The 15490-nt window shown below is 38.6% G+C and overlaps 1 protein-coding gene across 1 annotated transcript in view; it reads left to right on the top strand.

Moving 5' to 3' along the window:
• The window catches only part of LOC308406411 (uncharacterized protein), a 32940-nt gene that overhangs the window by 14455 nt on the left and 2995 nt on the right, over window positions 1-15490 (top strand). The window contains exons 15-21 of the mRNA XM_080897410.1: window positions 4885-4938; window positions 5021-5074; window positions 7952-8005; window positions 11559-11630; window positions 12190-12225; window positions 14481-14525; window positions 14656-14688. Coding sequence (XP_080753536.1) covers window positions 4885-4938; window positions 5021-5074; window positions 7952-8005; window positions 11559-11630; window positions 12190-12225; window positions 14481-14525; window positions 14656-14688 — 348 coding nt within the window. The remainder of the gene's footprint in view (window positions 1-4884; window positions 4939-5020; window positions 5075-7951; window positions 8006-11558; window positions 11631-12189; window positions 12226-14480; window positions 14526-14655; window positions 14689-15490) is intronic.

The following is a 15490-nucleotide window of genomic DNA, read 5'->3' as shown; positions in this document are numbered from 1 at the left end:
CATTTTTATCGTATTAAAAATAAAATTAAAATAAAATTAACCACAACAAGAATAAAACAAGATGATTTGTAGGAGATCTTAATAATCTTTTTGCTCAGTTTTATCAGAAAATCAAAAAAAAAAACACCAAGATTTCTATCTTAATGCATGCTCAATCATCCAGGTAAGTAAATCTCCAAAAAGTTGATTCTGTTCATCTGGACGTAACGTTTTCAGTGGGAGAAACGTTTCGTCATTCATGCAGGTAAACAGCATATTTGCATAATGACTGAAACCAGCCCACTGAAGGAACAATGGCCTGGGAGGTCAGTTCCTTCATCATGATTATGCAAATTCTCATGACCATTGATCAACAACCACTGATCAAAGCCCATTGATCAATGGCCATGAGTACCATTCACAGAGAGTTGGGGAATGGCTGCAATCACAGCATTGTACGATGGCGAAAGATGTACCCTTAGGCCCCCTCCTCGATTCAGAGATGGTCTTTCCCTTTTCACGTAAATGGCCTCCTTGACTCAAACCAGCATTCCTCCCTGTCCAGGATGTGTACATCCTCATCATTGAAAGAGTGTCCACTGGCCTGTAGGTGTAAATGACAAAAGTCCAGCTGGGATAACCACATTTACTCAGGGCCTTCTTGATGTGATGATGTGATGTTCTTCTGCTTCCCTGGCTGCTGTGTCTGTGGGGATGGTGTTCGCTCTGTGTTGTAGTGTCCTGATGACACCCAGTTTATACTCCAGTGGATGATGAGAGTCGAACCTTAAATACTGATCCGTATGCGTAGGTTTATGGTACACATCAGCTTTTAGCTGTCCCCCATTACAGATGGAAATCTCACAGTCTAACAAGGCTAACCTGCCACTTTTCATATCCAGATGAACAGAATCAACTTTTGGAGATCTCTATCAATGGAAATCACTGACTGAAAAATGTGTATGTATATTAAAAATTCTATCATATTGAGAAAAGTGTGGAAATATATAAGAAAATTTGGGAAAATACATAATAAAAGAAGAGGATGCACAGTTTCCAGTAACAAAATTCCAAATATTTAATGTGTGTCAGCTATTAACTAAGTGGATCATGTGACAAGTTGGGTTATTAGGCAACACGGAGCCAGAAAATGTGCTATATAAAGCAATTACACTAATTAACTAAAGATGACACACACACACACGAGATGAAAGGATGAAGATACCTAAAAATCTGTTTAACGAGTAGAAATCAGGAGTGTGCTTAGCTTATCTTAGCATACAGACTGGAAATGGAGGGAAAATAACTTGTGTGGTTTAGACAGCAAAACCACCTACTTACTAAATAAGAAACTCTTTGGCAACCCTTAGTTTTCACAATATTTTTTATTGCAACAAACTAAACTTATGACAGACGATCATGTTTGTCAATCAGTCACAAGCGGAAAAAGATCATTTCTTCCTGTGCTTCATATGACCTTTGTAATCTAAATGTGACACTGAAAAACGGGAAATATATTTGATCTGATATAACTGATGATAAGAAGATTCAATAAATCAATGTAGATTCTCATTGGTGGCAGGCAAAATCCCCATAAGCTGTTTTTCTCTCAGTAGGAAAGAAAGTAATTTTCTTGTGAGTCATTTCTAGCTCTTATAACTTTAGGTCTCCCTGAAACTTTAAGTTCAGAGAGGAAAAAAAATACCATATATTACACTTATTGCTATAGGGTTTTAAAAAAGTATATGTTTACCTTTACCTTTTCTGTCTATATGTAAGTGAGCTATAGAAGCCAAAAAGAAAGTATAAAAATGAAAAGTTTCAGTGATGTAATCAAAGTAAAGTAGAAACTGGAAGCACTGGATTAAATAATAATAATGATAATAATAATGGATACTTTATTGATCCCCATGGGGAAATTACTTGTTTTTCCTCTGCATTTGACCCATTCACTCAGTGAAGCAGTGGGCAGCCCACTAAGCAGGCGCCCGGGGAGCAGTGTGTAGGGACGGTACCTTGCTCAGGGGTACCTCAGGGTAGCCGTTAAGTGGATTCGAACCGCCGACCTTCCGATCATGGGGCGACCACTTTACCTACTGAGCTATCCCTGCCCAAATCACTGTATTAGCTGTTTTGGCAGAGAATCAAAAACACAGAGTAGTTTCTGAACTTTCCCAAAGAGTTCTCTATTACTTTGATCTCAGCCATCTGACTTTTTGTTGAATATTTTTACACTTACAGAGATGTTTACTGAAAAGTTTCTGTACAAAATTCTCACTAAAATACTGAGTCAAACTGAGAAATGCATGAACACCGGTGTCTAATAAGAGTGCCAGTATAACAAAACTGAGGCTAAGGTTCTTTGAAGAGCTGTAGTTGAAGGGTAGTAAGTAAAAGTGAAAGTAAAGAGTAAAAGTGAGTACAGGAGTTATCTTAATTTGACTTGGTTCCCAGAAAATCTATTTAACCTGTTTAACCAGTTCACAAACATTTAACAGTGTGCTGCTGCCAAAGTTATTTATAATGTGTAATGTAATGAACAACCCAAGTTTTTGTTTAACTAGTTTCACACACAGCAGCACGTCAGTGTGATTCACTGACAGGAACAAACAACTCAAAACTTCATTAATCGGTTTTCTCTTAGGATTTCCTGAAGCTGAAGCGGTTCTGATCATTATATGATTATCAGTTGATTCACTGAGTCGTTAAAAAGTAGATTAGCTAGTTACATTTTCTGGAGCCCGTTATTCTTACCACTCCTTTTTATTTTACTTTTTTCCTGAGTCATTTTACCTAATTTCTTTCTGATTGCATCTTGATCCTTGAATCCTAATCCTATCCTAAGATAAAGTGTAGAAGTAGATCAAAGATACATCTTTTACTCTTTGGGAACATTTTTGTAGCGTTTTGACTCACACATAGTTTCCTTGAAGTCTGTGTGTGAACAGAATGGGAATAAAACTGTGTTCAGACTGTTCAGATTCAATTAAGTTTGTTGCTCACAAAGTTTTTAAAAGCACATTATGTAATATTATTGCTGTTCATACACTTTGTGCTTTCAGTGATTTTTTTTTTATTGTGTGATACAGGGAGTGCAGAATTATTAGGAAAGTTGTATTTTTGAGGAATAATTTTATTATTGAACAACAACCATGTTCTCAATGAACCCAAAAAACTCATTAATATCAAAGCTGAATGTTTTTGGAAGTAGTTTTTAGTTTGTTTTTAGTTTTAGCTATTTTAGGGGGATATCTGTGTGTGCAGGTGACTATTACTGTGCATAATTATTAGGCAACTTAACAAAAAACAAATATATACCCATTTCAATTATTTATTTTTACCAGTGAAACCAATATAATATCTCCACATTCACAAATATACATTTCTGACATTCAAAAACAAAACAAAAATAAATCAGCGACCAATATAGCCACCTTTCTTTGCAAGGACACTCAAAAGCCTGCCATCCATGGATTCTGTCAGTGTTTTGATCTGTTCACCATCAACATTGCGTGCAGCAGCAACCACAGCCTCCCAGACACTGTTCAGAGAGGTGTACTGTTTTCCCTCCTTGTAAATCTCACATTTGATGATGGACCACAGGTTCTCAATGGGGTTCAGATCAGGTGAACAAGGAGGCCATGTCATTAGTTTTCCTTCTTTTATACCTTTTCTTGCCAGCCACGCTGTGGAGTACTTGGACGCGTGTGATGGAGCATTGTCCTGCATGAAAATCATGTTTTTCTTGAAGGATGCAGACTTCTTCCTGTACCACTGCTTGAAGAAGGTGTCTTCCAGAAACTGGCAGTAGGACTGGGAGTTGAGCTTGACTCCATCCTCAACCTGAAAAGGCCCCACAAGCTCATCTTTGATGATACCAGCCCAAACCAGTACTCCACCTCCACCTTGCTGGCGTCTGAGTCGGACTGGAGCTCTCTGCCCTTTACCAATCCAGCCACGGGCCCATCCATCTGGCCCATCAAGACTCACTCTCATTTCATCAGTCCATAAAACCTTAGAAAAATCAGTCTTGAGATATTTCTTGGCCCAGTCTTGACGTTTCAGCTTGTGTGTCTTGTTCAGTGGTGGTGGTCTTTCAGCCTTTCTTACCTTGGCCATGTCTCTGAGTATTGCACACCTTGTGCTTTTGGGCACTCCAGTGATGTTGCAGCTCTGAAATATGGCCAAACTGGTGGCAAGTGGCATCTTGGCAGCTGCACGCTTGACTTTTCTCAGTTCATGGGCAGTTATTTTGCGCCTTGGTTTTTCCACACGCTTCTTGCGACCCTGTTGACTATTTTGAATGAAACGCTTGATTGTTCGATGATCACGCTTCAGAAGCTTTGCAATTTTGAGACTGCTGCATCCCTCTGCAAGATATCTCACTATTTTTGACTTTTCTGAGCCTGTCAAGTCCTTCTTTTGACCCATTTTGCCAAAGGAAAGGAAGTTGCCTAATAATTATGCACACCTGATAGAGGGTGTTGATGTCATTAGACCACACCCCTTCTCATTACAGAGTTGCACATCACCTAATATGCTTAATTGGTAGTAGGCTTTCGAGCCTATACAGCTTGGAGTAAGACAACATGCATGAAGAGGATGATGTGGACAAAATACTCATTTGCCTAATAATTCTGCACTCCCTGTATGTGCATCTTCACCAGTAGTGTTTCTTTGTTTTTCTTCTGTTTCTTCTTATGTATAGTATAGTAGAAAAAGTGCTATATAAGAACCAGTCCATTTCACATTTATCATCCTTTCAATATGCCTTTTGAGTTTTGTAGTTTTAGCAGTCATTAAAACTTTTCATTTTGGATGACGTTTTGCAATATATTAAAAAAATTTATAGACAATCTTTGCTTTTTGTCTGATTATATCCTTCTCTCCTTCGGTCTCTTTCAGGGGACTAAAGGTTACAGTGGCTTGCCAGGACGAGGTGGTGACCCTGGAGAAGATGTGAGTAGATTAGAAGTAAAAGAAAAACTGTGCACTTGTTTCTATGTCTACAACCATTGACTCCTACCTTTTGTTTCCACAGGGTCCTATAGGAGTCCCAGGGTTTATGGGAGAACCGGGGCCATTTGGTGCCAAGGTAACCACAGGCAGAACAAGGCTTTGTTGTAAACATCCAGTTCATGTTTCTAAGAAATTGCATGAACCTCAGTAGTCATTTCATTGGAGAACACAGAGCTACGACTTCAGAACATGTAATTCCTACATGAATAAAAACATTGCGCTCTATCTGCTCAAGTACCAAATAAGCAGAAATAATTTGGTTCAAATTGCAAACTTCTCATTTTGTCTGTGCCCCACTGTTTGGAGTAGACATCATAGTTATAAGTTAGTTTTTACTTCCTGGTATTTTCTGAGTCAGTGTCTCTTTGTTTTATACTAATTGCATAAATAGCAGAATTTTTTGCGAGTCATAAAAAGAGTCTGGACTATTCAGTGTTGTCTAACTTACAAAACATGTTGCAGGGTCTCTGATTATTCCTCAAAATGACTCATGACATGACTCATTTTCCTGATGAAGTACTACGCAATTTCGTGAAAAACTAAACACATGTCAACAGATTTTAGAACTACCTTTAGCAGAAATAACCAGAATTAATGGTTTTCTGTATGACTAGAAGTCTCTCATATCGTTGTGTTCATGTACAGCATTCTTAAGGTCCACATCATTTCAGTCAGTTTCAAGTCCGGACTTTGACTGCACCATTGCAACACCTCAATTCTTTTCTTTTTCGTTCATTGTGTTGTAGAGTTACTGCTGTGCTAGGCAGCATTATCCTGTTTCATGATTGACATTTGACCAAGCTTTAGCTGCCAGACAGATGGTCTCACATGGTTGGGATTGAGGGTCGCGAATGCCAATAGGTTCAATCCGGTCTTTAAGTGATGATGTGATGAACCCTCCTTTCGGGCCCAAACTACCCTGCGTTTATTAAGGCTGTTGTGTTTTTAACATGTTTTAATGCTTTGTATCTTATCCTATCTTATCCTATTCTTATCAACAAGCCCTAAAAACTGTCAGTGATCACTGTTGGCCTCTCTCGGTTTTTATTACCGCTATTTATTTTAAAGCTCAGTTTTTAAAACCTTACGTTGTAACTACAGCCCAGCTAATAGAGCAATAAATTAATGATTAACCTCGCATTGTGGATGGATTATCTCAGTTTTTCTCTTGACTGAAGTTTGGTCCGTTTACATCATCCTGCCATGCAATTGCATTTGTCCCTAACAATCAGGATCCCTCACTATTGAGTGGAAAAAAGTTAGCGTTCATCCTCCAGCTTCACTGTGTTTATATTATGCTAACATAGCTGTGTCGCTAGTGTCGTAGCACATCATTATATACCAGCTAGCCCAACTTCAGCAACCCTACAAACGTCACTTCTGTTTAGTATTTTGTCTTCATTTATGTTGGACGTGATAGCAGAGGTGTACGTCTTAATTTTTTTTCCAGAAATCTCTAAGTCAGAACATGGTATATTATATTTAGACGGAAACTAGCAAGCTAACTTCTAACGCTGTTGAATTTAATAAATTCTGTTTTCATGGATGCCTGGATGTTAAACTTCATTGTTACACCTGGTAAAGCAGCCACACGGATCATATTATTACAGATGAAAGAATTTAGACAGTTTTTCAACTCTCAGTGATGCCGCAGTGATCGTTTGACTTAGGGACCTGCGGCAGAGTTTGGGCACAGACACGGCTAATGACGTCAGACTTAAAGACCGGATAAACTGGTCCACAGGGCAAGTACCGTTGTGGGGATGGACTCTCTTGAGGTGGTTTCAGAGAGGCGGCTGTACAAGACAAGGACAATGCTGGACAGTACCGCCCATACACTCCATGAAATCTTGGCCAGTAACAAGAGAGACACGGAGATTACCCCAATGCACTACTGAACGACGCAGGAAATCATTCCTGCCTGTGCATCTCTGTACAACTCATCCATGTAAAGCACAAGTACACACTGCAATAATTGTACACCCATTGTACATTCTCTACAAAAAACAAAACAAAGTACAGTGTGATAAGATGGGCACCTAAATGTCAACCATATATGTTTAATTTGTGTAATATACTGGAATATTTATAATTAGGGCTATTTATATCTATTAGAGTCATTTTGTTGTATTTTACGACTTTCATATATGGTATTATTTATTTAGTTTATTTTATAAGAACAATAACTAATGTATTCTGGTTCTGACTCTAGAATACTTTGGCATACACAGGAAATCATGTTCAATTCAATAATTTTGAAGTGCCCAGGCTCGAAAACAAGCTCAAATCATCACCCCTTTTTTTTTTCTTATTGGACTGTCGTCAACTTTGACAGTTTGCTGAGGACTTTAGGATCTCAGATATAGCTCTTGGGTTTTTTGCAGTTTCTTTGAGCACTGCATGGTATTGTGTTAATGCACACCTAAATGCTCCAGAAAAAATTTATGCTTTTTATAAATGTTCACACTTGCTGATGATCAGCTAATCAAGTGGATTTGATTTGGATTTCCGTAGTTAATTCCTATGGAAGCAGTAAATGTGTACCTTTTTTCAAAGGACTGTAAAATTCCAGTGAAAACCTTCTTTTTTTTTCTTTTTTCTTTTTTACTGTAGTTCTGCAATACTGTGGCCTTAACAGCAACACACAGCTGTAGCATATACCCTGGACCACCAATGTTTCTTTCACCATATGACTCCTTTTGTAAAAGTCATTGGAAAAATAGATCCTAAAGCCACCTACTGTACCAGGAATTAGCCCCAAAGGTGGTTTCTATACACTGAATGGTGCTTAAATGTCAGGACAGGTTGTTGTTAACATGATACTGAAATGTGAACTGTGGAAGTTACAGTCATAAAACTTTATAGGTTATTGTCATCCAGACACAAACTGGGCTCTAGTGTCTATTTTGTGTTTTCTTCCTTTAACCTGTTATTACCTGCTCTTCCTTGGCAGGGGAGTAAAGGCGATGGTGGCATCAGAGGACCTCGAGGCAGAGTGGGCGCTGGGGTGAGTGAGTGGCGTCACAGTTATAATACAATGTGGGAAAGACAAATTGCAAAATTTAGATACCCATAACCACTTAAATGTCTTGAAACACCAATCATGAAAAACACATAAATTTTCAATTGATCACACTTAGGAAAGCCCAGTCAATTAACTCAAAAACTCACTTTCAGTTTTTCCTTTTTTCTCCCACAGTCCATTTCCGTGTTTGGTTCTTTTCCTTATTTACAAACATACAACAGCTCTTGTGACAATTCCCACAATAAATCACGCCCATTCCAGTTCTTCTTTTGTTCCCTTAAACTGGAGGATTTTCCCATGAGCAAAAGAGTTACTTTTGCACATGTGTTTTACTTACAGGCCAGTCCAGTCTTTCTAGTCCAGTGATCTCAGGTCCCTGCCTGTCACAAGTGGTTCTCAGACTTTTTCTGGAATGCCCCGCTGCAGGAGCTGAAATACAGTTTATTCCCAATGCCCCACAATTTTTTATCAATCATTAAATGTAAGAAAGGATCCAAAATGTACGCTATATGGACAAAAAAGACCACCTCTGAATTCAGGTATTTTTAGCCCCATTTCCACAAGGTGCACAAAATGTAGCACCAAGCCATGCAGTAATGGTTAAAAAAGAAGCCATTTTGCGAAAATCTTACCTTCTTGATATTCAGTGATAAATTTTAAGTGTTGTTATTGCTTAAGAACGGCAGCAATTCAGACATGGAGTGGAAGATCACTGTTCAAATTACAGAGCAGGGTTTCTGAATACTGAGGTGCATTGTGCGATAAATTAAAGTAAGAGTTCCAAACCCCCTCTGGCTTAAACAGTAGCACAAAAACTGAGCTTCATGATACGGACTTCGATGGCCAAGCAGTTCCTGTACATCTATTATGCAGCTGCCCCAGTGCTTTTGTCCATGTAATGTTAGTGAAATACAACAGGTAAGAATTATAAGAACATTGGCAACATTGTCTTAAGAACAACTTATTATTTTTAGAATGTCATGTTGCCAGTGCCAAAGTTTTCATTTGGGAAGGTGGGTGACAACCACTTAACAGAGGTGATGACTTACGACACCAGCTGTCATTCACCTACAGTCCAGTCTCGAGATCCCTCCCCAGGTGTTTCAACCGCAACTCGCACCTTGTCTGGGTGACCTCAAGAGCTCAAACTATGAGCTCTTGAGCTCGATGATGGAGTTGGGCAACATCTTACAAAGATTTCACACTTTCACACAACTCAGTGACCGAATGACCCAATGCTTTTTTCACTCCTTGACTCATGTGACATCTCAGATGATTATTAATGTGTCAACAACCCTGAAGACCACTTCCAGTTCCCACTGGAGGTTAATACTGCATACTGTGTTAATTCTAACCCGCTCCTGAATAACTTGGAAGTCGGGTTAGAATTGTGGAACAAAGTTCCCAATTGAAAAGATGGAGCATACCAACATGGCAGCACTGAATGTAAACAATAGTAAAACTGCAAACTTTTATTCTGTACTCCAACTCTTGTGTATTTTTCACTCATTAAATAAGTCCTATGCAGAGCAGTGATCAGGTTCTATCCACAAATGTGTTTTTTTAAGCATAAAGAATAAATATTATGCTTTATTTCTAGTGATACCTGAATGGCTCTAGCTTGCTGACAGTCAAAAGAAATTCTGTTTTTCTTGGAGCGCTCTAACTCTGGAGTGATGCCACTCCCGACTTCCAAGATATCTGGAATCTGGAATGCAGCATAAATCCCTGGAACTTTAAAACAGCCTCTTGGATGAGAGGAGAAACATCTTCACAAACCTAAAAAAGTCCACTTGGTTTCTTTTTAGGCACTCGAGACTACCATGTCCTGGATGACTAAGAACCTACACTGACAATCAGTAAACTAAATACATATAACCTTTCATCAAAAACAAAACACAAATCTTCATAGCCAGTTTGTAAAAGTAGTTTTCCCAATAACAGAAACAAATTACTGAGAAAGAACCCTATGACCACCTGGGTTATCTGGTCTGAGAAGCCAAAAAGTTACACATGGGTTTAAATTGAGTAATAGGGACAGACCCTTTGGTTATCGCGACATCTGCTGCTTCGTTGTTATTCATTGTCTTACCACTCTTTGGCCAGTCCCATGTAAATGTCAAACTAATGTTGTGTGAAATCTATGGTCTCTGTAGGCTTAGGGGAACTTTAGCAGTTGCATTTAGCCTTTATATGCCAGTGTTTTTTTTTTCTTTTTAATTTTCTGGGAGATACCAAAGGGAAGTGAAACATATTGCTAGACATAAACAAATTCATATCTGTTTTTATCCATGAAGATAATATGAATAATAGGGCTGCATTTTATTTAAGAAATAGAAATTGAAAGCAGAAAACGTCAAACAGTTACAGATGAATGCGGTGAGATTATTTATAATCCTGGGAAATATCAAACCTAACAAATTATTTACAAAAATATATTGAATCTGAGTACATTCAAGCTATTTACTGGATGCACAGAATAGATACTTAGCAGTGGACTGATTTTTTTTTTTTTTTTTTTTTTTTTTAATTCTTTCTCAGTTCAGCTGATCTAAGTTATGGAAACTGTCCATAGATCAGTGAATTGCAAGTCAGGGAAAATCCAGAAGTGGAAGTGAAGATAGTGGTTTTCATTAAAACATAACACTGTACAACTTTTAGCAGCTGTTCTACTGAATAAGTAAAGAATTTTCCCAAAGCTCAAATCAGCAGATTATTTTGGCATGAATCCAGTCAATGAAACCCATGTGACCTTAACAGTGAAACTATGAAAAGAGGATATCGCTAATAGTAAAAAAAACAAATAACAAACACACTGTTAGTTTGGATTATAGCTAATAGATCCAACAGGCAAACTTAATGTATTTTTATGTGTCTCTAATATACTTTAATCCAGAGTTACATATCTGGAACATCTGGAGAAGAGGTTGACAGAGAGATGAGAAGCTCAGTAAACTGGTGACTGACCATACAGTGCTTTTACATTTTTTCATTACAGTGGATTCTATCAGTTAAATCCTGAGTAATTATTTCAAAGTTGGTGTTCAGAGAACTTTTCAAAACCAAACATTGCTTTAAGCGCAGCATACCTGATATATACTTTGGCATATAGAAATGTAAGTGGTTGATGGATTTCCTTCAAATTCAGAGAAAACAACAAGTAACCCCAGCATAGACCCTTGTGGCACTCCACAAGATATTTATTCAGAGAAATGCAGATTTTTTCCCCCATTACTTGTTTTAGTCTTGACATGAATGTGATTTCAAAATGACTGAGTCAGTTTCAGTAAGACTGTTGATTATTCTGATGAAAGTCTTTTGACTGATTATTGTAATGTAAATAATATCGTTAAGTGACCAATTGTTTGATTTTCATATCTCATCATCGTCTATTCAAAGTTACCGTTTAGGCAATAGCTTAAGATTTCTTTAGCTGTTTTTAATATAATTGTAAAAACAGCAGAAATGAAAGATAAAATATTTGCTCAGCGCAAGCCTATTTAATTTTCAGTTGCTTTTTTTATTTGTTCAACAGGGAGCCCAAGGAGAACAAGGAGATGCTGGAATACCAGGAAAACCAGGAGCAAAGGGCCTCCAAGGCCCAAAAGTGTGTGCACGCAATACTCTGTGTTCAACATCTTCAAGGATTTCTCTCTTCTATCTTTCAGTCTTTTAAGAAATATTAAACATTGCATTGTTTTTGCTGCACCAAAAACCTCCTTACACTTGATTTTGTCAGCAAATTACCACAGTTGCCAGTAGTTTGTTTTGAAGACACCAACCTGTCTGCAAACACTTGCCAACTACTCAAAAGAGCAGTAGTGAAACTTGAAAAAAGTGCCACCAAAAGTCAGCAAATAGTGAGTTTTTGCAGACAGTTCTGTGTCTTCCACGCAGTCTCCTAGTGACCAAAACAATGGGTGGTTACCAGGCGGTTTTGCAGTCAGGATTACTGTATTAGCAACTTGTAATAAACTAATAAAAGCAGTTATAGTTTAAATATTAACTTAAGTATTGTGCTAATCATTCTATTTGTGTTAGTTTAGTGTTTAGTCATTCTTCCAAATGTCTTCCACACATTTTGATAATTTTCAGAACTGACCAACAGACCTTTAATATCAAGATATATTATTTAGTTGTGTGTTTAATTGATTTTTTTTTAACAGGGGCCAAAAGGTGAGACGGGACCTGATGGGGAGAAGGTGAGTTCTTTAACTATACAGTCAAACTGCATTACAAAAGTAAAATAAAATAAAGGTATAGCGACTGTAACTTGTGACCTTTTGTATGCCTAAAAGACCAGACACACTTTCACTTGTAAACAAAACAAAACATAACACATTAGCTACCAGAGAGTGCTGACTCAAAATTCAAATTCAGTTCAGGCTTTGATGAAAACTCTGAGTCAGTGAAAACAGACAAACAATCTTTTGTCAGTTGTATGGTCAGAATAAGTAGCTAGTTAAATACTTTCCTATTTACAATCGCTTTCATGTGTCTGTGTGTGGACGGAGGTGCGGTTTGAATAGCTAAGTTGGGGAGTTCCCTTGTCTGTGTTGTCAGAGTTTTGTTGTGTTTGACATGAACTTTGTTGGGTATTATTTAGTGTCAAGGCTCAGGGGCTGCTAGTGTTTGTGTGTGTGCTTAAGGCTTAAGGCTTTCTTTTATCTCATGGGTGTAGCAGTTTCTCATTTATGTTGGAGTAGAATAAACGGAGGAAAAAACTACCATAGCAGTAAAACCACATGTCTTAATATTGTTGAGATCTAATTCAAAATGAAAGTTGGAAGGTTGTCGCTCCACTCGTAAATTTGGCTGAAAGTTAAAAATACTTTTCCTTTTCAACACATCTGCAAACTACTCAGTCCCCCACCAGATTAACACCCTCTTCCTATGAGGCAGCAACTATAGCACCACCATGATGTCCTCAGAGTAGAGCTGCTGCTCCTCCAGATTAAAAGGAGCCAGTTGAGGTGGTTCGGGCATCTGACTAGGATGCCTCCTGGGTGAGGTCTTCTGGGCATGTCCCACCGGGAGGATGCCCCGAGGCAGACCAAGGACACGCTGGAGAGATATCTCTCGGCTGGCCTGGGAACGCCTTGGTGTTCCCTCAGATAAGCTAGAGGAGGTGGCTGGGGAGAGGGAGGTCTGGGCTTCTCTGCTTAACTGCTGACATCTTGTGATGGTTGTAGAAACATGATCAAAATTTCTTAGTTGGCACTTTTTATTTCTTTATTTAATATTTGGTATTAAGTTGGCAGCAGCATAAAGAAGGTCGGGGAAGGGGGGCACAGACGTATCAGCATGGGGCCTATCAGTCCATCTTAATCATTTTTATCCTTCATGTTACCAGCATATTAAACATAAACAGAATACAGACTAAAGAGTAATTTACTGCAAGAAGAAAAAATAATAGCAAACTAATGCTATCATTTTTCTGTAAAGCAAATTTACCTACAGGTATAAATAAAGTAACCTTGAACCTTGATGTCCAAGATCTGTCCTGAGACCTCCTCCAGGACATGCCTTCGGAGACATCCAGTAGGCTTCCTGCCCTAATCACTTCAGCTGGCTCCTTTTGATGTGAAGGAATACCAGCTGTACTTTGAGTTCCTCCCGAATGGCCAAGCTCAGAACCCTCACTCTGAGCATGAGCATAAACATGCTTTGGACAAAGTTGTGCTGCAGTCTTATTCTTTCAGTTACTACACTGAGGTGGTGGCTCAGATGAGGGTGGAGATGTAGAATGAGCCATAAACTGAAAGCTTCACTTTCAACCCCAGCTCTCTCTTCACCACAGCAGAACAGTGCAGTATCTGTGTTACAGCAGATGCCTCACCAATCAGTCTCCCAGTCTCTTGCTCTTTTCTTCCCTCACTCATGAAGCAGATACATAAACTCTTTGGGCAGCAACTTATCCTTAAACCCAGACAAATTTCACTCCACACTTTTCTTGTGGAGAACCATGGCCTCAGACTTGGAGATGATAATTCTCAATGTTTTATAGTCAGATGCAAACCACCCCAGTGCAAGCTGAAGGTTACCACCTGCAGAAAGCAGAGATGATATCCTGACACCACTGAACTGGGTCTCTAAAACATTAGTATTTTTAGAAAGTACTACTCAAAATAGAAAATAATGGTGTCACATCATTTGGAACAAATTGACTGAAGTCTTAAAAAAATGGGAACAACAGGAAAAAAGTTATTCTGCAGGAGTCTGCGAGGACCCCTGTCAGTAGGATGTGGGTAAAGACATTGTTTCTGAAAATGTCTCCTGACCTGATTAAACGCAGAAGGGAATTACCCACCATTGAGTGGTGTTTTGTTATTCCTGCTTGTCCTGTTAGTTCTGTTATTGGTGACTCAAGAAATAAAGCACCTGCTGCTGGTTATATTTTATATCCTCTGCCAATCATAACAACTTCCTCTTTCATCATATTTACTTTCCCCTGCAGGGTGCAGCAGGGAAGAAGGGCATGAAAGGCGAGAAAGGACAGAAGGTGATTTTACCTGTTTACAGTTAGATAAAGAAACATCTTCCTACAAACCGTACTCTCCATTTCATTTCCTCTTTCCACCCCCGCTGGGATTTACTCACTGAGTTTGTTCCTTTTTCGTTTTACCTTTCAGGGAAGCGTAGGAGACCGTGGAGACAGAGGACAGGTGCGTACTTGATTTACATTTCTTGTTTTTACTCTAATGTCATAGAAATACATGCACATGATGCAGCGTGAGTTTCTGAATCCATAAAAAAACCATTTCATGCCTTTCCTTATTATACTGATTCCAAGTTGTTATCGGTTTTAGTAGAATATCCTACATATATCAGGCAAAAATCAGAACACATTACTCCATATGTAAAAGAAATATATAAATAATTTAAAACCATGAACATTAAACAGGGCTAATCGGTCTGGATAGCCTTCAGAGTTTTAAGGTCATCCTAAAGGAGTTGCATGTCATTGAACTCAGGTCAGGCCAGTCATTTCTTTCCCACACTAACATCAGAAAACCCACTTTTTAGGGAACAGGCTTTATACACAAGGGTATTGTCATGTTAAAGCTGAAAAAGGCAAAGTTATACAGGGACTGGTGTGGAGTACTGCACCAATAAGCTTAGAAGGAGATAAAGTTAATACTGAGTACAACTGAGTTAAGTTTGTTGGTTCAGTCATCCACAACAGCCCCAGTTAGTCACATAGCCCTTTGGGAAAACTGACAGTCCAGCCCTGCTCCAGTATTGTCCTTTGCTTCAGTGCAGCATGAAGTTTGTTCTAAACTATGAAACAACAACTTTCAGAATAAACATACAAACAGGCATCCAGTGTAACATTGTTTCAAAAGACATTCTGATGCTGCAGCTTTATCACTTGTCTCAAAGCAGAGGTATCTACATTAGCATCTGTTCTTCGTAGCTGGCAGAACTGTTTATGATTTCTCCACACTGTCTGCCAGGTTAACAGCT

This window comes from Rhamphochromis sp. 'chilingali' (assembly GCF_963969265.1).
Source record: "Rhamphochromis sp. 'chilingali' genome assembly, chromosome: 11".
Taxonomy (NCBI): domain Eukaryota; kingdom Metazoa; phylum Chordata; class Actinopteri; order Cichliformes; family Cichlidae; genus Rhamphochromis; species Rhamphochromis sp. 'chilingali'.
The sequence above is the reverse complement of the archived record's forward strand: the minus strand, read 5'-3'. Positions and strand labels throughout refer to the sequence as shown.